Source organism: Drosophila subobscura, chromosome E, assembly GCF_008121235.1.
Source record: "Drosophila subobscura isolate 14011-0131.10 chromosome E, UCBerk_Dsub_1.0, whole genome shotgun sequence".
Taxonomy (NCBI): Eukaryota; Metazoa; Arthropoda; class Insecta; order Diptera; family Drosophilidae; genus Drosophila; species Drosophila subobscura.
In genome coordinates this window covers 14906525-14928588 of record NC_048531.1, presented here as the reverse complement: position 1 = coordinate 14928588, position 22064 = coordinate 14906525, and the positions used below count along the sequence as shown (strand labels likewise).

The 22064-nt window shown below is 48.9% G+C and overlaps 5 protein-coding genes across 8 annotated transcripts; 1 reads left to right on the top strand and 4 right to left on the bottom strand.

Annotated features, from left to right (window-relative positions):
- The first annotated feature begins 121 nt into the window (after positions 1-121).
- On the top strand, positions 122-5514 carry LOC117890025 (kinesin heavy chain). Its single transcript, XM_034794640.1, has 4 exons — positions 122-779; positions 2220-2679; positions 2742-4621; positions 4690-5514. The coding sequence occupies exons 1-4, from the start codon at positions 633-635 to the stop codon at positions 5110-5112; spliced, it is 2910 nt and encodes a 969-aa protein (XP_034650531.1). The 5' UTR covers positions 122-632; the 3' UTR covers positions 5113-5514.
- On the bottom strand, positions 5506-7767 carry LOC117890026 (protein arginine N-methyltransferase 5). The gene is made up of 6 exons (XM_034794641.1): positions 7327-7767; positions 6823-7267; positions 6602-6767; positions 6375-6537; positions 5802-6313; positions 5506-5748 (listed from the first exon to the last, which is right to left on the bottom strand). Exons 1-6 carry the CDS (start codon positions 7700-7702, stop codon positions 5596-5598), a joined length of 1815 nt encoding a protein of 604 aa, XP_034650532.1. The 5' UTR covers positions 7703-7767; the 3' UTR covers positions 5506-5595.
- A 455-nt stretch (positions 7768-8222) lies between these two features.
- Positions 8223-11170, bottom strand: LOC117892147 (1,4-alpha-glucan-branching enzyme). Its single transcript, XM_034798193.1, has 4 exons — positions 10972-11170; positions 10307-10476; positions 9295-10235; positions 8223-9236 (listed from the first exon to the last, which is right to left on the bottom strand). Exons 1-4 carry the CDS (start codon positions 11064-11066, stop codon positions 8370-8372), a joined length of 2073 nt encoding a protein of 690 aa, XP_034654084.1. The 5' UTR covers positions 11067-11170; the 3' UTR covers positions 8223-8369.
- A 456-nt stretch (positions 11171-11626) lies between these two features.
- LOC117892149 (serine palmitoyltransferase 1) lies at positions 11627-13807 on the bottom strand. Of its 2 annotated transcripts, none has more exons than XM_034798194.1 (6): positions 13618-13807; positions 13396-13463; positions 12831-13330; positions 12445-12772; positions 12024-12389; positions 11627-11963 (listed from the first exon to the last, which is right to left on the bottom strand). In XM_034798194.1, the coding sequence occupies exons 2-6, from the start codon at positions 13441-13443 to the stop codon at positions 11799-11801; spliced, it is 1407 nt and encodes a 468-aa protein (XP_034654085.1). In that variant the 5' UTR covers positions 13444-13463; positions 13618-13807; the 3' UTR covers positions 11627-11798. The 2 variants fall into 2 exon arrangements, with proteins under 2 accessions (XP_034654085.1, XP_034654086.1); XM_034798195.1 differs by having other exon boundaries at positions 13396-13465; positions 13657-13807.
- A 417-nt stretch (positions 13808-14224) lies between these two features.
- Positions 14225-21770, bottom strand: LOC117892146 (heterogeneous nuclear ribonucleoprotein U-like protein 1). Of its 3 annotated transcripts, none has more exons than XM_034798190.1 (10): positions 21336-21768; positions 20371-21102; positions 19448-20302; positions 18894-19375; positions 18681-18809; positions 17104-17275; positions 15405-16348; positions 15173-15341; positions 15033-15106; positions 14225-14973 (listed from the first exon to the last, which is right to left on the bottom strand). In XM_034798190.1, exons 1-10 carry the CDS (start codon positions 21478-21480, stop codon positions 14809-14811), a joined length of 3867 nt encoding a protein of 1288 aa, XP_034654081.1. In that variant the 5' UTR covers positions 21481-21768; the 3' UTR covers positions 14225-14808. The 3 variants fall into 3 exon arrangements, with proteins under 3 accessions (XP_034654081.1, XP_034654082.1, XP_034654083.1); XM_034798191.1 differs by having other exon boundaries at positions 20371-21027; XM_034798192.1 differs by lacking the exons at positions 14225-14973; positions 15033-15106; positions 15173-15341; positions 17104-17275 and having other exon boundaries at positions 16153-16348; positions 21336-21770.
- Positions 21771-22064: the final 294 nt, after the last annotated feature.

The following is a 22064-nucleotide window of genomic DNA, read 5'->3' as shown; positions in this document are numbered from 1 at the left end:
AAAATAAGTTTCTGCGCCTTTCCACTACAGGTTTACGCGGTTTTTTCCATTGGTGAATTGACATCAATGCTGTATATTTCGGTATATTTTTGAGGGTCATGCGGTATATTTGGTAAACAATTCCGCAGTCACACTGGTTTGGGGGCAAGAAATAGGCGAAAATAGGAAAAAGAAAATAAAATTGATACTGCAACAAACTCCAACACACTCAACGCATGCGAGTGCATTTACCAGCTGCACCTAATCATTCCGGGCTAGTGCAAACAACCAGAGCCGTAAAATCAATCGAGCTGAATCAAAACACCGCCGCTGCAATTCATCCGCGAACTGTTCGTCTGGTATAACCACAAAATTTTCTCTGCATTTGAGCCCAATTTTCGCGAGCCCGACCATTCAGAACCACCAATCAGATACCAGATTGCCCGTGTGGGGTTTTTCACTACCTTTGCTGTTAGTCCAATTTTATTTATGCTAGTTTCAAGCGGGACCCCAGCACCGAAACATAAAACGACAAACAATTACCACGTAAACAGCTGCATGCTCAAAGATAAAGTTTGATCGAACACCAACTAGAGCCGCAGTTCCGCCAGACGGTGCCAGATCAGAGAAGAGAGCGAGAGAGTGCTACGAAGATGTCCGCGGAGCGCGAAATTCCCGCTGAGGACAGCATCAGAGTTGTCTGCCGCTTCCGACCGCTCAACGACAGTGAGGAGAAGGCCGGTTCCAAGTTTGTCGTCAAATTCCCCAACAATGTCGAGGAGAACTGCATATCTATTGCGGTAAGTGTTGCACATAGCCACAGCGATCCAGTCGTCCACCGTCAGTGCCGCCTCCACGCACACATTTCCCTTTACTTTGTGTGTTATGCATTAATCTCTGCGTGCTGTCACGGCCCATGACGTCATGCCTAACATTAGACCGTACGGGAGCGTACATTACCCTTCCCAAGCAGCAGCAGTGCCAGTGCCAGTGCCGTCGACCAATTGGAGCAGTTTGGCTAATTAGCGCTAGACTTGTGTATTCCACATCCAGTGAGCGTGTCTCGAGCGAATGCCCACAGGCGGAAAACCATAAGAAATCCGAAATTACTTCAGATCAATAGTATATTTTGCAACAAATTGATTTTCCGCCCAAAGACAGAAAAACAAAAGAGAGAGAGTGTAAGGAAGAGGGAGAGTGAAACGGGGTGTGTGTGAGTGTGTGTATGTGTGTTTTAGGGAACGTCAAAGAAGAAAAGCCGAAAGCAAGGCAGTCCGTCCCCACCCACAAGTTCAGTTCCACTTGTGTCCCAATCCACAGAAATTTGCATTGCTAACCTTCTCTGCAGTAGCGGCTCGCCGTCTAGAGTTCCATCCAGTCCGCCTTCTATGCTTACCTCACTTACAGTGTACCTGCCCCCTGTGTCTTTTTTGTGTGTGTGTGTTTGTGTGCCCTCCCATTGCCACCAGCTGCCGCCACTCCACTCCACTCTACCAGCAGCAACAGTGACTCATGCACGCAAACCACATAAAAAAAGGAACATAGGGCAATGGAATTTGCTGGTTTTTGGCGCTCATAAATAATATATGTATGCATTGTGGAACCACTGGATTTTCACCATAACTCCACCTGTAAACGAACATTTTCCCAGAAATTGGTTTAGCAACCAACAATAGTTTCAATTACCAGTTATGTTGCCACCAGAGAACTAGTTCTGTTCAAATGTTAGCTCACTGTTTATTAACCGTTATATGAAAACATATGTGTGTTTATTGTAAACGACGATGAACCTACCGTAATGTATTCGAAAATTGTGGCAAATTTGAAGACTTGCAATAACATCTTGCCATCCATATGTATATCCTCCTATGTGCGAACTAGTTTGTTTGTGGAACCATGGAAGGCAGCTCTATTACATACACATACAAGGAAGTACATGTGTATGCATGTATTTATCATTACTAACGCTTCTCGTTCGCTCTTTCTTTTGCTGCTCGTTATTCATTACTGCCTTCCTCCCATCCCATCTCCGTCCCAGCTCCGCTCCGCTCCACTCCTCTCTTTCTTTTTCTAATGCTCATAATTACAATCCGTTTCGCGGCAATGCGTTCAAAAATGATTTGAAAGCGGCCGGAGCACAGGGGGGTAAAACTTGGGTAAAAGCTGAAGATCGTTGAGAAATTTTTGAGAGGAAATACCTATTCGCTCATACAACAACTACATGTACATACGTTTTTCAGGGCAAAGTCTACCTATTCGACAAAGTCTTCAAGCCGAATGCCTCTCAGGAGAAGGTTTACAATGAGGCGGCCAAGTCCATTGTCACGGACGTCCTGGCCGGCTACAATGGAACGATATTCGCCTATGGCCAGACCTCATCCGGTAAGACGCACACAATGGAAGGCGTCATTGGCGATTCGGCGAAGCAGGGCATTATTCCACGCATTGTCAATGATATCTTCAATCACATCTACACCATGGAGGAGAATCTGGAGTTCCACATAAAGGTATCATACTATGAGATCTACATGGACAAGATTCGGGATCTGCTGGACGTGTCCAAGGTGAACCTGAGCGTGCACGAGGACAAGAATCGAGTGCCCTATGTGAAGGGTGCCACGGAGCGTTTCGTCTCCTCGCCCGAGGAGGTATTCGAGGTGATCGAGGAGGGCAAATCGAATCGTCACATTGCCGTAACAAGTGAGTGGTCGAAATGGGCTCTGTAGTGGTCTACCAATTCTTAAACGATTCTTCCTTTTCAGACATGAACGAGCACTCCTCTCGATCCCACTCAGTATTTCTGATCAATGTGAAGCAGGAGAATCTGGAGAACCAGAAGAAACTATCGGGTAAACTATATCTGGTGGATTTGGCCGGTTCCGAGAAGGTTTCCAAGACAGGAGCGGAGGGAACGGTGCTCGATGAGGCGAAGAACATCAACAAGTCGCTGTCGGCGCTGGGCAACGTGATCTCTGCCCTAGCGGATGGCAACAAAACGCACATACCCTATCGTGACTCGAAGCTGACGCGCATCCTGCAGGAGTCGCTGGGAGGCAACGCACGCACAACCATTGTCATCTGCTGCTCTCCGGCGAGCTTCAACGAGTCTGAGACGAAGTCCACACTGGACTTTGGCCGACGCGCCAAGACTGTAAAGAATGTGGTCTGCGTGAACGAGGAGCTCACTGCCGAAGAGTGGAAGCGGCGTTACGAAAAGGAGAAGGAGAAGAACGGTCGCCTCAAGGGCAAGGTGGAGAAGCTGGAGATAGAGCTGGCCCGTTGGCGGGCGGGAGAGACGGTCAAGGCGGAGGAGCAAATCAACATGGAAGATCTCATGGAGGCCAGCACGCCCAACCTGGAGGTGGAGGCAGCACAGCAGAAAGCCGCCGAAGCAGCCAGTGCCGCTCAGAGGACGGCCCTGGCCAATATGTCCGCATCGGTGGCTGCAGACGAACGGGCACGCTTGGCCACAGAGTGCGAGCGTCTGTACCAGCAGCTGGATGACAAGGATGAGGAGATTAATCAGCAGAGCCAGTATGCCGAGCAGATGAAGGAGCAGGTCATGGAGCAGGAGGAGCTGATAGCCAATGCCCGACGGGAGTATGAGGCTCTGCAGTCGGAGATGGCGCGCATCCAGCAGGAGAACGAATCTGCCAAGGAAGAGGTTAAGGAAGTGCTGCAGGCCCTCGAGGAGCTGGCTGTCAACTATGATCAGAAGTCGCAGGAGATCGACAACAAGAACAAGGACATCGATGCCCTCAACGAAGAGCTGCAGCAGAAGCAGAGTGTGTTCAGTGCCACCTCCACGGAGTTGCAGCAGCTGAAGGACATGTCCTCGCACCAGAAGAAGCGCATCACTGAGATGCTGACCAACCTGCTGCGCGATCTCGGTGAGGTGGGCCAGGCCATTGCCCCCGGCGACTCGGCCATCGATCTGAAGATGAGCACCCTGGCCGGCACAGATGCCACCAAAGTGGAGGAGGACTTCACCATGGCCCGCCTGTACATCAGCAAGATGAAGACTGAGGCGAAAAACATTGCTCAGCGCTGCGCCAACATGGAGTCGCAGCAGTCGGACTCCAACAAGAAGATATTCGAGTACGAGAAGGATCTGGGCGAGTACCGTCTGCTCATCTCGCAGCACGAGGCGCGCATGAAGTCGCTGCAGGAGTCGATGCGGGAGGCGGAGAACAAGAAGCGCACACTCGAGGAGCAGATCGATTCGCTGCGCGAGGAGTGCGCCAAGCTGAAGGCGGCCGAGCACGTGTCCGCCGTCAATGCCGAGGAGAAGCAGCGCGCCGAGGAGCTTCGCTCCATGTTCGACTCGCAAATGGACGAGCTGCGCGAGGCGCACACCAAGCAGGTGTCCGAGCTGCGGGACGAGATCTCCGCCAAGCAGCATGAAATGAACGAGATGAAGGATGTGCACCAGAAGCTGCTGCTGGCCCACCAGCAGATGACCGCCGACTACGAGAAGGTCAAGCAGGACGAGGCCCAAAAATCCAACGAACTGCAGAACATGATTCTCACCAGCGAGAGACGGGAGCAGGCACGCAAGGACCTCAAGGGCCTCGAGGACACCGTGGCCAAGGAGCTACAAACGCTGCACAATCTCCGCAAGCTCTTTGTTCAAGATTTACAGGTAACAAGCCCCCATTTTAACCTCTTTCAATGGAAATACTGACCTTTCAAACAATCTTTTTATTGCAGCAACGAATCCGAAAGAATGTCGTCAACGAGGAGAGCGAGGAGGATGGCGGATCTTTGGCACAGAAGCAGAAGATCTCCTTCCTGGAGAACAACCTCGATCAGTTGACGAAGGTGCACAAACAGCTGGTGCGCGACAACGCCGACCTGCGCTGTGAGCTGCCCAAGCTGGAGAAGCGTCTGCGCACGACAATGGAACGGGTGAAGGCCCTGGAGACGGCGCTAAAGGAGGCAAAGGAGGGTGCTATGAGGGATCGCAAGCGTTACCAGTACGAGGTGGATCGGATCAAGGAGGCGGTGCGTCAGAAGCATCTGGGACGGCGGGGACCGCAGGCACAAATCGCCAAGCCCATCAGAGCGGGTCAGGGCGCTATTGCCATCCGAGGCGGTGGCGCTGTCGGCGGTGCATCATCGAACAATTCGTAGATTCATATGCACCACCCATGCCCAGCCACCACCACCACGCACCAATGCACCCATGCACGTCGCCGCCCAGTCCATCTCCGCTTTAAAACTAAAAACTAAAAATGGATTGATTACGTTATACATACTTAAAATAATTGATAATTGCCTTCGCTTAAAGAGATGTCGTCGTTTCGCGATCATGTGCAGCGCTTTAAATATATATATATATACATAAATAAACCATAAACATATAATATAATTAATTGAATGTGAGTGGAAAACGGAAAAACATAATTAACTCAATTTTACAAAAGCAAAAAAAAAACCCACAGATATTTAAGGACATCTATTGTACGTTTAAGAATATTTATAAACTTTTCAAAACATAAAAACTAAATAAAAGTCGCAGACAAATTAATTACAGAGCGATTTATTTATTCCCCCAAATTCTGGATTGTAAATATTGCATTTGTGGTCAAGTTTTCCTAACATTCCTAATTGGGTCTAAAGTCGCATGTGGTAGCCGGTACCACCGGCATTGTGATGCTCCCAGGCCTCTCGTGTGCTGACCTGCCACTCGTACCACACCTTGTCCGCGTCAATGCAGCGCCAGAACTTCACTGAGATTGTCTCCCCCTCCTTGAGAGTCCGAGGATGCTGAAAAGAGCGACAATTGGAGCGATGATCACTGGAATTCTTTGGACACTTACAGTGGGAAAGAACATTGGAAACCATGAGAACAGGCCGGGCGTGTGCGCCAGCGGATTAATACTCAGATGGATATCCTTATAGAGCATTGTATCGAAATAGCCGCCAATGCCATGCAGCACACAGTCCTTTTGGGCAGTGAAAGAGATCTCCTTGCAGCGTGTATTGTCAATGGGCATAACGCGATTTGGATGCGCGAATTCAAACAGCGCCTGGGGTGTGTCAATGTGATAGATGTTCTTGAGGAGCGACACATAGCCATAGTCGAAGGCTGGCACGGTGCTGACCAACTGGCTGACATTCTGATGCAGCACAGCGGACATAATCGGATTGATGTACGACGTGGACTTGTAGGGTATGCTTAAGCCATCTGCCTTGAGCAGCTTCAAGGCACCATCGAGGCACTCTGGCGACAACTCGTTATCCCCAAACGAGCCAAGCAGCTCGGACACGAGAATATCAGCCAGCTCAGGCGGTGAAAAGTCGCGCATGTCCTTGGAGAATATGTGCACATCTGAATTAGAGTTAGGATTAGGTTTACTCATATCCATTTTGTGCTCTCTCTTTTTGCTTACCTTTATCCCCCCAGAGCGTCTGTACCATGTGGGAGAGTGTGCGAATGGCATTGGGATTCTTTTCAATGATGTAGAGCCGCACCTTGCGCTTTGTCAGTTCCGCGGCATTAAAAATGGCACGCGCTAGAGGACCCCGTCCTCCGCCCAGCAACATTACCACAGTCTGTACAATAAAGATCATGAATTAGCTGGAGCTTGAGCACCATTAAAGTTAATTTAACTCTTACCAACTTCTTTGGTGCATCTTTGTCGCTTACTCGATCGATCAGGGCCGCTTGTACAGCGTCCTGGTAGAGTTTATACTTTACTGGATCCGATTCGAACACTTCGTACGTGTAGCTATCCAGATTATCGCACAGCGGCTGTAGTGGTATCTCCAGAAGGTTTTCATAGCTAATGGGGGCAAGGCATTAGTGTGTGGAAGGATGCGGTTCAACGATCCACTCACCTGTTCAGCACATGGGTATCGTTGTTGTCACTCGCGAGTTTCCTCAGGTAATCGGCGTACTGGGAAATGAACATGTCATTGGGATTGGCGGAGATTATAATGTTGGCACGTGCCGCGAGTAAGTGGCCAATGATCATTTGCCAACTCTTCTGCAGGACATGGTAGTTGGATTTGTTTCGGACAAACAGACTGGAAGGAATGATGACTGCTTCGATGGGCTCGCCTAGCCATCGGCGAACCGTCTCCTTGCTGGGACGATCCAGGTCCGTCAGCTCAATTACAACTTTCACTTTGCTGCTGTGCTTGACGGCAAAGCGCAGGCTGTTCCACCAAGTCCATGGATCATTCGCCTCTGCCTCGGCTATCTCCGCCTCTGTGGCGTCTTTGCGATGCTCAAAGCTTCCCATCGTCGGGTTGCTGATTGGTACCTGAATAAACCAGTTTCCTGAATGAAAAACAAAGATGTTACATTTGATACGTTTAAAGGTATCTTTCACTCATTACCTTTCGTTTTGGCTTTTATGATCTCGGCCAGGTTGTCAATATTTGGTCCGTGCAGTCGCTTCATCACGCAGCCAGCATTCTGCAAATGCTCGGCCCAAGCTATATCCCGGAGTAGGATCTTTTTGGAATGCTCGCGTAGCTTGGGGCTCGGGGAATCGACATCCACATCGGACAGCATGAAAATCATCTTCGAGTTCCAGTCCACAGCGTTCAGTAACGTGCCCGGGTATGTGGGATCCCTTTCGTATGGATCCAGGGGTACCATATTGGCATTGATCGGTACAGCCACCACATTGTAGTTGTTGGCATTGGCATATTGTATTAGTTTTGGTATGCTATTAGTGCACTCCTGCAGAAGGCAGACGTAGAAATTCATCTTAATATTTAAGTTGTCAAAAAAACGCGGTGACCGGCAGAAGTGTGTCCACACAACAAAAAAGCGATAATTAGCAGGAACTTATCGATAGATGTCGCTAGTTGAAGTATCGAAAGACAGTGCACGATAATTTTAATTTCATCTAAAAAATAGAGAATGTGCAACTTTCTAATTAGAACTAACTTAAAAGATGTTTCGGTGTTGTAACTTGTGCTAAACCATACCGGTTTATAATTTCAAATTAATATTTTTGCAGGCCTTACACAATATATCGATATGCCCATTGCTATCGTTATCGCTCACAAATTTCTTATTAATTTTTTTAAAATCATGTTTTTGCTGATTTATTCTTTTTCTGGGTAAAGTTTTGCCCCATTTAGGCAAACTAGAACTTAGCACCAGTCCGCAGCAACTTGCCAATAACGGAATTTAACTTCTATTGCAACTTATATTGCCGCTACGATTCCAAAGACCTACCACAATGTTAATCGCAATGTCCAGCGCCAGGAAATGTGGAAACTTTTTTGTAGAAAACTATACCTCAGGGCGTATATATTTCAGTAGTAGCTTTCCCGATTCGGAACATAACCAAAGACTAATAACTAACATTGAAATTCGTTTAGGCATTAATAATTTCAGTTTCTCTGAGTGAGGATGCCAATCGCGTTTAGTCGCTAACGCGTGCATAGACTACGGCCGTACGTGATGGGCTGTAGACCTCAATGAAGTTGGAACGACCTGCGTATCCCTCCGGGTCGGAGCGATGCTTGACATTGCCATCGATGCGGTTGTGGCCGCCAAAGAGAGGATCGTCCGAGGAGAGCACCGCCTGGTAGGTGCCCGCCCAGTTGGTGCCCACGCGATAGCCAGTAAAGCTCTGGTGTATATGGAAGTTAAAGACAAAGACCAGGCCGGCACGCTCAAAGGCGATGATCTTGTCGCCCTCGTGCTTCCAGCTGACGTAGGCAGGTCCGGAATGCAGCCACCCATAGCGTTGCTCCGCCTCGTTCATGGCCCGATCGAACTCATTGAGGTATTTGTACTTCAGCATGTTATCGTCCACCAGATTCCACTGCCGGCGGGCATAGTGGTACGAGTCGTTGTTGCCTACGCGTGGGAAGTCCAGCCACTCGGGATGGCCAAACTCATTGCCCATAAAGTTCAGATATGCCTCGCCACCGAGCGCGTGTGTGATCAGGCGTATCATCTTGTGCAGCGCCAGGCCACGATCGATAATCAAGGTGGAATCCGACTGCGTGGACATGTGCGTGTACATCTCCTTGTCCATCAGCCAGAAGGCAATGGTCTTGTCTCCGACCAGCGCCTGATCGTGGGACTCTGCGTACGCCACCGTGTTCTCCATCCAGCGGCGATTGGTCAGGGTGTGTACGACGTCTCCCATGCTCCACTGGTCGTCGCTCTGCTCCTTGAGCAGCTCTATCCACTTATCTGGGATGGCCATGCCGAGACGATAGTCGAAGCCAATGCCGCCCTCAGAGACGGGACGACACAACGTCGGCATGCCCGAAACATCCTACAGGGGAAGGAAATGTTAAAGGGGGACCAGCAGCAGGCACTAGGGACTGACTCACCTCCGCAATGGTGATGACCTCGGGGTCCAGCGTGTGCAGCATATGATTGGCCAGGCCCAGATAGTTGAGGGCATCCGTGTCGACATTCAGGCCAAAGTACTCATTGTAGTCGCCGCTGAAGCCCTCGCCAATGCCTCGCGAATGGTACAGCATCGAGGTGACACCATCGAAGCGGTAGCCATCAAAGTTGTACTCGTCGTGCCACCAGCGCAGGTTGGACAACAGGAATCGCAGCACTTCGTACTCCACATAGTTGAACAGACGACTGTCCCACAGCGAGTGCTCGCCCTTGGCTCCGTCGTGGAAGAAGCAGCTGTTGGTGCCGTCAAACTGGTTCAAGCCATCCTGTACATTCTTCGAGGCATGCGAGTGGACCACATCCAGCAGAACGTAGAGGCCGTGCGAGTGGGCCACATCAATCATTCGCTTCAGCTGCTCCGGATTGCCGCAGCGGCTGGAGGCGGCATAGAAGCTGGTCACCTGGTAGCCAAAGCTGGCGTAGTAGGCGTGCTCCATGATGGCCATCACCTGGATGCAGTTGTATCCCTGCCGCTTGATGCGGGGCACAATGCGATCGGCAAACTCATCGTAGGTGCCGACGCGTGGCTCCTGCGAGGCAATTCCCACATGGCACTCGTAGATTCTCAGGGACTTTGGCCTGGCTGGACGGGAATGCTGGCGCTGGTAGCGCTCCGATTCTGGTGGCTGCCACACGTACTGCTTGTAGTTAACACCCTGGTTGGCCTCCTTGGGCGGCTGCACCACGTACTTGGCCCAGGGCGACAGGCGATCCAGCAAATGGTCCGAATGGTTCCGTATGATGACCTTAATCTCGCTCAGGTGCTTGAGCTGTGGACTGCCGTCGGCATTGGGCGGCAAATGCAGTTCCCACTTGCCAAAGTCAAGTTTCTTGAAGGGATGCGACTCCCAGTGCCAGTTGTCTGTAGAGAATTGGGTGGGGGAATCATTAAATCTGTTGGCCATAGGTGGCACTAGGTGTCCTCCTACTTACTGAAGTCGCCTGCCAGATAAACATTCTTGGCGCCCGGTGCCCACTCGCGTGCAATCACCGAGTTGTCCGGCTGAAAGTGCAGGCCGTAGTATTTGTAGCCCTGCGTGAACTGGTCCATGCCGCCTTCGCCTTGGTCGATCTTGTCCAGCCACTCCTGGAGCACGCCATGTCTGCAAAGGAAACGCCAAACAGTTTAGATGTGCAGCCAATTCTAGAATAAAGATCGCAAAGCGCGCGGCAGCTGTGACACAATTTCGGCAGCCAACACGGAAAGACGACGTCCAAGGCCAAGATCATCCAAACATGCTCCAAACACGCCGGCAACACGCAGTGGATCCATCGATACAGATAAATCGCATAAAATTAGTTTACCAAACACATCCGCGCACACACTCTTAACACGCACATTCACACGCACAGCGGCCGCAAACACCGGTGGTGACCTTCTAATGACATTGCGAACACAGTTTTTCCAACTGCATGTCACACACATGCATACATATGCATAGGCATAACGGTGTGGCGTTCAGGCCAATACAGCTGATATGATTATGCATCTGGACAACAGCATTACGGCTGGGGTGCGGCTTATCAGTCGCACACATAAAGCCGGCGCCAACCTTGGATTACATGACCTGCGGGCTGGCGGGCAAAACTAAACTTACCGTCGTCGAATTTCACGCTCGAAAGGCCTCAAGTAGCCATCCGTTGAGAATAGCTTCTCGATGTCCTTAACCTTCACATTCATGGCGTCGCCCATGTCGGAAGGCGCAATCAGAAGAGAACGACGAAAACAGAAGAACAGAAGAAGAAACTATGTGTATATAGCTCCCACGACCGACGGCGACAAACTGTGATGCTATATCAGCCTGCACCATACACAAAAGCTTGCCCCCACACTCGACGAGCTTTTGTACAGCAAAAAAGAACAGCTGTTATCCCAAGTTTTCTTTTTATTTTGATTCGCGCATATAAACAACGAAACAATGCTGCTCGGACGGACGGCACTGCATGTTTTTCCGCCTGATAACAGCGTTTAGTATATTTTTAGTGTATATAGAGACCTAATTGGCCCCGATCTGATTGATGATTTGATTGCCGTTTCGGTTGACATATTTGAACCGGCAGGGAAACGGAATCGCAGCATCATATTGCATATAATTGGCTGAGATGAGATAATGTGCCGTGTTGTCTGTCGTCAAGTGCTATTGCCATGTTCCACACAACAAACAATTACAAGCATGTTTGAAAGTCAAAAGGTTTAAAGCAATTGATTCGACTTTAATAAAGAAAAACTCCACCAAAAGTCATTCGTAAATGTAGCAGAAATCCATTAAATTATAGTGCAATGCTGGTCGAAGCAAACAAATAAAGCAAGTGGAGGGTTAAGTTCATCATAGTTGAACTACAATATTCCATACTGATCAGGAAATGTACAATTAATTACACACAAACACACACAGAAATAAGAAAGATGTTCTCTTTGCACGATCTACAGCACGGCGCTGCTAACACTCTCGATGATCTCAAAAGCGGCTGCAATCTCCGACTCTTCCAGCAGACGGTTCACGGCAATTCGTATACTGGGACGCACTGGCTTGTGTTCCCTGTCCTGCAGGTAGGCTGCCTCCACGACAGCCACGCCTCGAGCAATGCACTGCAAATGGGAATAATGTTAGACTACATTTTGTAGGGACTACACGTTGAGAAACAATACCTTATCGGCCACCTCAGTGAGGAGCTTCCGCTCCGCATCGTTATTTTCCAGAGGAAGTGCCAAATACAAGTGCTTGACGGGGGACAGCTCGTCCCCGCACAGGCGCAGCTTGGAGAAATGTGAAAAGATCTTGTGCAACAGCCGGGCGTTGGTCTGCAATTGCTCAAAGATTTGCGGCTCCCGTTCGAAACGATCCAGGGCAGAAATGGCAGCTTGGGTCAGCATGGGCGGCAGCGAGGCTGAAAATATATAGCCCAGGCCAGACAGACGCTGATGTTCGGCTATGAAGTGTGAGCCCACACAGAAGCCGCCAATGGTGGCCATGGATCCCTCCATTCCAGCGGATATCAGATCGATTTCATTGCGCTAATGAAAAACAAGATATAAGTTTCGTTTTCTCTGTGGAAAGTGCTTGCCCTACGTCGATATTGAAGTGCTCGGTGACACCGCGTCCTCCTTTGCCCAGTGTGCCAAAGGAAATGCTCTCATCGACGAAAATGCGCAGTTTGTATTGCTTGCGCAGAGCCACCAGCTCGGGCAGCGGACAAATCTCGCCAGTATTCATGTAGATGCCCTCGGCAACTAGGAAGCGACGCGTCTTCAGGGCCTTCTTTGGGTTCTTCAGATCACGCTTCTCCTGCTCAACAAGAAGGCGCTCAAGATCCTTGACATCGTTGTGCTTGAAGTATACGATCGTGCTTCGAGATGCATCCAGTCCCTTTTGGATGGCAAAGTTGACAGCTTCATCTCTGGAAAGGTAAAACGGATGAAAACCCAGCTGGCATTCATAATTGAGAAATTACTTACACAAAGATAATATCGCCACGCTTGGCATAGGCGGGAATGGCACTGGCCACCGTCGAAAAGCCGTAGGAATACACAATGGCTTCCTCAAGGTCCATGTACTTGGCAATACGCTCCTCCAGCTCCAAGTGCACATCCATGGTGCCATAGAAGCCGCGGGGACCACACGATCCGACGCCGTATTTGCGCAGGGACTTGCAGGCCTCTTCCAGAATGTCCTGATCTTCGAGAAAACCCAAGTAGTTGTGCGAGCCCAGATTGAGGCAGTCGTGTCCATCGACGTTGATGCGCTTGCCCACCTTGGACGTCACCATACGGGTGCGCAGCAAAGGATGATTTGGGTCGGACTCCCCCACCAGTGGTTCCGGCTCATAGTTCTCAATTATTGAGTCCTCCTCCTCTTTGGTGAAGCGACGACGCCGCCCACCGCCACGTTTATGGAGAAGCAGCCAGATGACGGTAATGAGCAGGAATATTTCTAGAACGAGTGCAAACGTGGGTGTCTGTCCCCAGAGGCAATGTTTATCGCATGTCGAAGGTGTACAAATTATAGGGGTGGCATACTCACGTTGCGAAAGATGGTCCCAATCTCGTTAAACAATTGAATCACCGCCATTTTGTGAGGTTCAGTTCTTTCTGTGGAAAATCAATTGAAACCGCCTTAATTTCTGTCTGCCGCGGTATGTGTCATCCCAACGACGCTTTCTTATCGCAGTTGGACTATGTACATCTGCACATATTTTGTGCATGAATGTACATTTTATAAACATCGATACACGCGTATACTTACAATCTGAATTATGTATGGAAAATTCCAGTAAACATCTGATCATTACCCAGCTGGTAATCGTTTTGTTTCGCTAGTTGCTGGCCTGCTATTTCTTTGCCTTGTTTTCTAGATAAAAGCGTGCACAGAAGTGTGCCGCTTAACGCAATCAGCTGAACAAAAATATGAATGGTATTCCAGTTACGGATTTTAGGTTGATTTGGGTTTGATTTCAATCAATTCAAATGGTAATATTCGTAATTTGGATCTTAATGGAAGAAAGAGATGGCATGAGGCAAAACGATAAACTAGTGTTGTTAACCGTCTCCACAGTCATATCAATGGATGAGCGACGAGCCAAAATCGGAGTTAGCCAACACTTAGTATAACCAAATGGAATCATTCATTTATTATTGTCCGCTCATTTGAAATCATTTGTAAAGCTTCAAGAAGCAGAAATGAATCGAAACTTTGTTCGGCAGAGCCAACAAAAGCATTTCCCATCGACATTTCATGCTGTCACAAGAAATGTTCCCCGAGTTCAGTAACAAACATAAAGATAAACAGCATATGTACATCTCCAGATACCTGGAAGTACTTTTAATTATTAATTAATGCATATTTGGTTAAGTCGCTTTCAATGCATAGATTTATTTGTTAAACTTTCCTTGCTTATAGTTGTTCTCCAACTGTTTGTGGTTGTTTCATCAATTTAAAACAATAATCGTAATAAAACTTTAGAACAAATTGTACTGTCTAGATGGGTACTGTACTGCCAAAAAATGTAAAAAATCATGTTTCTGTGTATTGCTCATCGGGAGCAAAAGAGAAATGCCCGTTGGAAAATAGAAACCAAATGTAATTCTCAAGAGGTGGAGATGTCGTAGACTACATTTAACCAATATGAACTGAAATATTATCTGGGGGTTTGTTTTCAATCTACACAGTTTAGTATTATGTTGATTTTGTGTGTGTTCGCAAGATTGGTTTTGGTTTGCCTTTTGTGGTAGAGTTTGGACTAGCCCAAACGGCCAGACGCTTAAAACTGGCCAAACTAAGGTTAATTTGTTGTTTTAATCGGTTTGTTAATGTTTAAAAACTATCATTATAAAGTTTAGTGTAGTTCATTTTTTGTTTGCTTCTGTCCAAACGAAGATTTTTCCTGTTGGTAGGTGGACAGCAGGGGGGTGCGGGAGTGCAGGATGCCGCCTTCTGCTACTTCTTGTCGGCGCCAGAATTGGACTGTGTGGAGTATGAATATTGAGACCAATAATGATTGGTGGCACCGCCATCATTATTGCCAGCGGCGCCTCCTACACTACCGCTCACGCCTCCACTGGCATTACCGGCCGCTGCTCCGCCAGAGCCCTGTGCCTGTTGCTGTAAATGAGAGTTCATTTAGTCTTTTGTCGAGTCGGTATTTGAATGCCTTTGCTTACCTGCCACCAGGACATCCACTGTTGTTGCTGCTGAGGATCGGCACCCTGCCAGGCTTGCTGGTTTCCATAACCAGCTAAAATAAAAATGCCAACCATTTAGTTGTTTCATCCAAGTGGATTTGAATCTATTCTGTACGCACCCTGCATTTGATTATATCCCCAATATGGTTGCTGGCCGGCGGTCTGTTGCTGCTGCTGCTGTGGGTATTGTTGTGACGGCTGCTGTTGCTGCTGCTGCTGCCAGACACCTGTCTGATGCTGCTGCTGTTGCGGCTGGCCATAGGTGCTCCACTTGCCGCTAAGAGAGGACTGAACAGAAGAGAACGTTGTGTATTAGTAAGCAGTCGTAGCGAATTATCTCCTACGACTCACCTTGCCGCCGCCGGCTGTTCCACTCGTTTGCTGCTTGTACTGATCGTAAACACCGCCACCACCTCCTACGCCACTTCCGGCCGAATTGTTGCCATATTTAGGCACAGATTGGGCAGCTGACCGCTCATAGCCACCGCGACTATCTTCTTTGGTGTCGCGGTGGCCAGGCCGAAAATCCCGTTGTTGGTGAGTTCCTCCTCCGGAGCGGTAGCTGCTCTGGCTGCTTCCCCGATTCCGATCCGTACTGCCTATTCGGCTGCGATCGTTGCCGCGATCTCGATCGCGATAGTCCCGTGAGCTACCATATCCGCGATCATCGTATCCGCTTCGGCGATTGTTCTGCATCCAGTTTTGCTGGCCGCCACCGCCGCCTCCTCCGCCACCACCGCCACCACCACCACCGCTTCCACCAGTGTAGCCACGATTGCGGTTGTCATAGCCACGACTGCCTCCACCGCCGCCGCCATTACCTCCATAGCCACGATCGTCGTAGCCACTCCTGCGATTGTTCTGCATCCAGTTCTGTTGGCCACCACCGCCACCGCCGCCACCTCCTCCGCCACCATAGCTGGTGCGACGATTGTCATAGCCACTTCTGCCGCCGCCACCACCGCCGCCTCCACTATTGCTGGAGTAGCCGCCTCCGCCACCACCGCCGCCGCCGCCGCCACCACGTCTCGAGTCGTTGTTCCATCGACTCTCATGTCGCTGGCCGCCATATTCCCGGCGACGATCATCATTGTAGCGATTGCGATTGCGCTCGTCACGTCGGTAATTGTCACGGCCGCCACGAGATCGCTTGTCCCTGGACCTGTCCGCATCGATGGCCTTCTTGCCCTTCTCATTGTACTTCTTGACCTCGCTCTTGGCCTCGTCACCGCTGAGCTCCGTGTAGATTATGTCATCAAACCAGCCAAACTCCAGCGATGGCAGAGTGAAGTTGGCTGCAAAAAGAGTGATTTGGCATTAAAATTACGACTGCGAGCTAAAGCTTTGAGAGATTTACGTGTTATCAATTATACACATTACACATTATATAAAGTAGGGGGCCAGGACGGGGAGGGGAATAGAGGATGTTGAACAATTGGAAGCGTGTGAGGGCGAATAAAACTTTATGATTTAATTGAGAGAGAGTTTGTAGAACTCAAAGCAGCAGCAGCAGTGCTAAAATTATTTTCATTTAATTGAATGTTACTCCCCGTGAAGGAATGAAAAGTTGTAAGTATTAAGTGAACTTTTTCCTCGAAATATAGAAATTTTGTTGAGGAAGAGGCGCCTGCGCACACAAGTTCCAATTGCTTCGGGAATGGGTTCGTTTTTGTTGGGGTTTGCATGGGGACATTATAGATAGATATTTATGAATAATGGAAATCATAATAAAATCGAAATCATAAGCGAATGCGAATACGAATACGATATCTGTAGAGTCTTACAGTTACAATTACGTACAGATACATAAAATGCAGCTGCTTACAAACTAAAATACTTTACATAACAAAATTGTATTGCATGGTTTTGTTTCTATCTGTTTTTTTCTTTCGTATTTTTTCTTGTTCTTTTTTGTTTTTTTTGTACATAAATGCCTTCTTAAAGTAGGGTTGTATGTATATGTATATAGTAGATATACAATTGTACATTATCTGGATATTTGTTTTCAATTTGTTTCAATTCGTTGCCATGTGTGGTGGACAATATTTACCTCGTAAGTTATTAATTGTTGATTCTTTAACTGTAAAAGCATTTCCCTTTTCCTCTTTTTCGGCGATCCGACGTTTCAACTCATCTTCGCCGGGTATGCAAACGACCGCAATGCGCTTGAAGTCGTTGAAACCCTTCATTTTACGTCGCTGGGCCGAGGCATAGGCATTCGTCTACAAGTACATAGTTGATCGGTTGGTTGGTTGGGTTTTTGAATAGATTTGTAGTCGGCCAGTTGTTGTAGCTGGTTGATTGATTGTTGTTGTTTTTGGTTGTTGGGGATGGTTGGTTGTAGTTGTAGTTTTTGGATAGTCGGTGAGTATACACGTTGATGATTCGCTTGCAGGACGCATGAGACCCCGGGAATAGCCGACGTAGTCCGTATGTAGTCGGAGACACCAACTCCGTATACCATTTTGATGCTTACAAGCTAACACATACCTGTCACAAGGTTACACCCAGCCCAGCACAGCACAGCCACACTCCATCCACTGCACTCCGCCAGGGAGTAGGGAGAGTATCGGGCGGCTTAGGGTGCTGGGGTTGTACTCATATAATACCTAGATTGGGCCTCGGGGGCCCTATCAACAACAACTAACAACAGTTGACTAATGATTGCATATATAATATATATGGGGGGTAGGGGAGGATGGGGATAATATTAAGTAGAGGAGATACAAGTGGTGTGGTGTTGCTCTGTTGGTTGTTATCGGCTGAAGCATCGCATAGCTCTCTCTGTAGATACACATACATATATAATATATGAGATAGTTGGCATTTAGAGAGACAGAGAGAGAGAGTAGAGAGATAGTAGTAGGTACTAATACGGTATATGTGATTAGATTGTAGACGAACGACAGACCATGATCGATCGCTGCTAATCGGATTTGCATTTTATTTGTATATTTTTGTTGTTTACTTACAGTGGCTTCCATGCCGCACGCTCCATTCTCTCCATTCCTCCTCCTCCTTCTTTTTTGCCCTTACTTCAATGCCATCTCAACAATCCATCCATCTCCCTTCTCTTACACTTCCCTCTCCTCAAACTGCCCCGTCAACTGTTGCACCTATACGAGTATATGCATCAAAGACTTAATAATACAGATCTGGCACGCACTCTGGCACTCTAGATACTTACTGGCATCGTACATACTTAGAGACACTAATTATCTGATTGACTTACACGTCTAGGACGTACCTGCCTGCCGGCTAGGCAGTTGGCGGCACCCTCCCACGTCCGTAGCGAGGGAGGGCACATGGGATTACCTTTCGTGTGAGCAATGAGCAATTAAATGCGTATTCAAATGTACAGAACAACAAAAAAAAGTAATAGTAACAGGGTTGCTTGTTTGGGTGAGAGGTGGGGCCTCATCCCCGGAGGAACCAGACCCCCCACATTCGCCACCTTGCCGGGCGGTTTGCCAATTCATCATCAACGTATAATTCTCGCATGTTTCGGTTATGTTTTGTGAGTTTTGTTTTTGTATCGTTCGTTGTTGTGTTTGAGTTTTTTTGTGTGTTGGTGTTGTGTGTGTTTGTGTGTGGGGTTTGTGTCTGTGGGGTGTCTGTATGTTTTACCTGATCGAGGATGAAATTGCGACGCCGCTTCATGGCAATATCTTCTAGGGCTCCCAGGCTATTCAAGCATATCTCCAGCACCTTATCCCAACGGCCCTTGTGCACTGTCTTGCGAGAGGCGCCATCGATCTAAGCAGACAACGGAAATGGATGAGCATTTGACACGTTTGGAGTGGGATCATAGTTGGAATGCCAACAACTTGTGAGACTTACCGTCATCTTGGCTATGATGGAATCGGGTCCGATGACCTCGTAACGCTTGTCAGCATTGTCTGCCACCTGCTTGTGGGTCCAGTGGGTCTTGCCGGCACCGGGCAGTCCCACTAGCAGAATGACCTCGCACTCCTTGCGCGAAGCGGCGCGTTGTGGTCCGGCAATCAGTTGCTCCACAGCCACCAGGCCAATAAGCACGTAGCCCGACAGCAGAGCGGCTGTATCGCGGGGCTCGGGCACCACTTCCTCGTACTCATCGTCACGCGACTGTGACTTCTCCTTTTCCTTCTCAGTCTCCGTCTTTTCGGAGTCTTCATCGGTCTTGATGCGCTTGTTGGGCGAGGGTCCATCATCATCCTCTTCCTCATTAGCGGTCGAGGGTTTCTGTTCCTCAGCTGGTGCCTCCTCGCTTGCCTTCTCAGCATTGGCATCGCCATTCGAAACTGCTTCTGTCGGTTCAGAGGTTTCAGTGGCTGGCTCAGCTGTAAGTAAAATATGATTAAAATATTTGATTTCTTCTCAGTTTGGGATAGAAGAAAACGAATGTCACCCACCTGTCTCCAAAGTTTCAGTAGCTTCTGGCTTCTTTTCAGCATCTTCGGTCGTGACCTCGGTCTCTGCTTCTGCATCTGCTTTAACCTCTACCTTTGGTGCGGGTTCTTCCTCTTCGGATTTCTCTGGCTTTTCAGAGTCCTCCTCATCGGCCTTCTCTGACGATGCCTTCGTATCATCATCCTTCTTCTCGACCTCATCATCGTCTGCGGTGGCCTCGTCCAGAACCTTCCACTTTTCGCCATCGTTATCATCTTTGTCGTCGTCTTTGTCCTCTTCCTTGCGATGCTTGCGGCGCTTGCGCGTCGGCCTCTCGGCGTTCACCAGAAGCTGCTCGCCATCCGAGAAGTTCACCGAGTACTCATAGCCCTTGGTCACTATGTGCGGAAAGAGAGCATCCTCCTCGCCCAGGATGCTCTTTTCGAACTCATATGCCACCCCGAGGTCCTCTCCATTGAGGGTATACTTGATTGTGCACGGCTCACTCTCCAGATCCAGATAGCAGCCAATGACGTCGTCCAGCTGGTAGGGCTTGCCGTAGTCTACGAACTCGCCCTCATTGGCCTTGCGTCCGGTCTCGCAGTAGCCAAAGGAATGTTCGGCTTCGCCCAAGAGCAGCGAAGTCGTAGGCTTTGAGAAGCCAACGCGAAAGCCGCGCACATGCGGCTCATCCCGGAAATGATGCGAATTTTCCGGCTGCGATTCCTCAGCGAGGCGCACCTCAAAGCAGACCTTACCCTCGCGCACTCCGTAGTTGGCGCGAGCGCCAGACCAAATCAGGGAATAAATCTCCGATGTCAGAGGCTTGGCCGTAGCAAATGTGTTCGGATCGATGCGAAGATGCAAATCGGAGTCCACTAAAAGGGAGATGGAATGACTGTACTGTACCCGGCATACTTCTCATATTCGACAACAAAATACTTACGCCAGCTTAGTCCCACTTTGTTCTCCTCGATGGTGGGCTCATCCTCTGGCACTGTGCGCTCCTCGGCAACTGGTTTGGGCTCGCGCTTCTCACCGCCACTGTTGCGATGCTTGGGGGAGCGGGAGCCACTGCGGGAGCGCGAACGACTGTGCGACCGTTTGCGACGCTCATTTGGCTGGTCTTCGGACTTTTCCTGTTCTTCGTCCGCCTTGGGGGCGGCAGGTGTCTCCTCCTCATCGACATCCATTTTCTGGCTGTCGCCGTTCGACTGGGGCTCAGCTTTCTCAGCTGGCACCTCCGCAGTCTCCTCTGGGGTAGGCTGCTCTGCCTGGGCCGGCTGCTCTTCATCGTTGCCATCGTTGGCATCGTTTTCGGCCTGCTCCATCGGCTCGTCAGCTTCTTGACCTGTTTCAGCAGTTTCTTCTGCTTCCTCTGTCTCTTCCTCAGGTTCATCGGCTTCTTGTGGCTTCTCCTCGTCATTGGCAGCTTCGGACTCAACTGTGTCCTCTGCTTCCGGCTCAGCTGAATCGACCTCGGCCTCGGCCTCGAGATCCGACTCTGATTGCGGTTTGTCGGCAGCTGCGGAGGCGGCTGGTTCTCCTGCCTGGTCTTCCTCTTCCAGGGTTTCCAGCTCTGGCTCTGTGGCGACTGGTGCAGCTGCAACGGGAGAGGGAGAGCGGGACATTGAGCGCGTGCGACGCTGACGTCGGCTTGGTGTGACTGGTGCGCCATCTGGTGGCGGTAATGTGGTAGCGATGCAAAAGTGACAAATTCAAAATGGAAATGGAAATGAAAATGCAATGTAAGATTCGTGCATTATATAAGGAAAACTTACAACAACACAAATTCACGCTGAGCCACAAGCACGCACACGAACAAAAACAGGAATATAACGCGGCAAGCCACTCACTCACACTGGCGCACAGACGGAGACACAGACACACAATGCATACACACAAACTTACCTCCATCGCCGGCTCCACCACCTTCTACATGTGCCCGGAGTCGCTCGATGAGCACGGCTTTGACTCCTTTGGTGTCCAGACCGCGCGTTTGTAGCTCGTTGCGCAAGTCCACCACCTTCATTTTATCCAGCTTAGCCACATCCATTTTTACGCTTCCGTTTTGGATTGGCGGCAGAAACACACACACACTCGCGTGCACCAACACACCGACGGGGGCTGATGATGCGAAAAAATAAGGAAAAAATGCGAAAGAAAATTAAATGCGCTGTCGTTCAATGGGCGCACGCGTTCAAAATGTCCCCAGATTGAAGTTTTGCTTTTCCTTGCACTCGTGCACACTAAATTAAATACACAATTCAGATTTACATTCGCATTAATTGCGAATAAATAAATGGCCTAAAACCGAACGCGTTGAAGTGAAGCTGGCTGCGATATGTAGGGTGGATGTTAAATATATATTGGTCAGTATCGATATATATATCGCAATAGGTGATGTTCTGAACTGGCGAAAATATTAATGTTGGATATTTTTCGTTCATATATTGCTGAACTCGTAGCAAAATGACACTTTTTGATTGTTGTAACATTTATATATTTTCGATTTGAAAAGCACACGCTACTAATGTTTCTACTTATCGACGCACAGGGATAGTTGCACAAAAATATCGATAGTTTCGTGCGATATGCGCAACTACCTGGGCAGTTGCGTGCATTTTTTTGTTTTTGAAA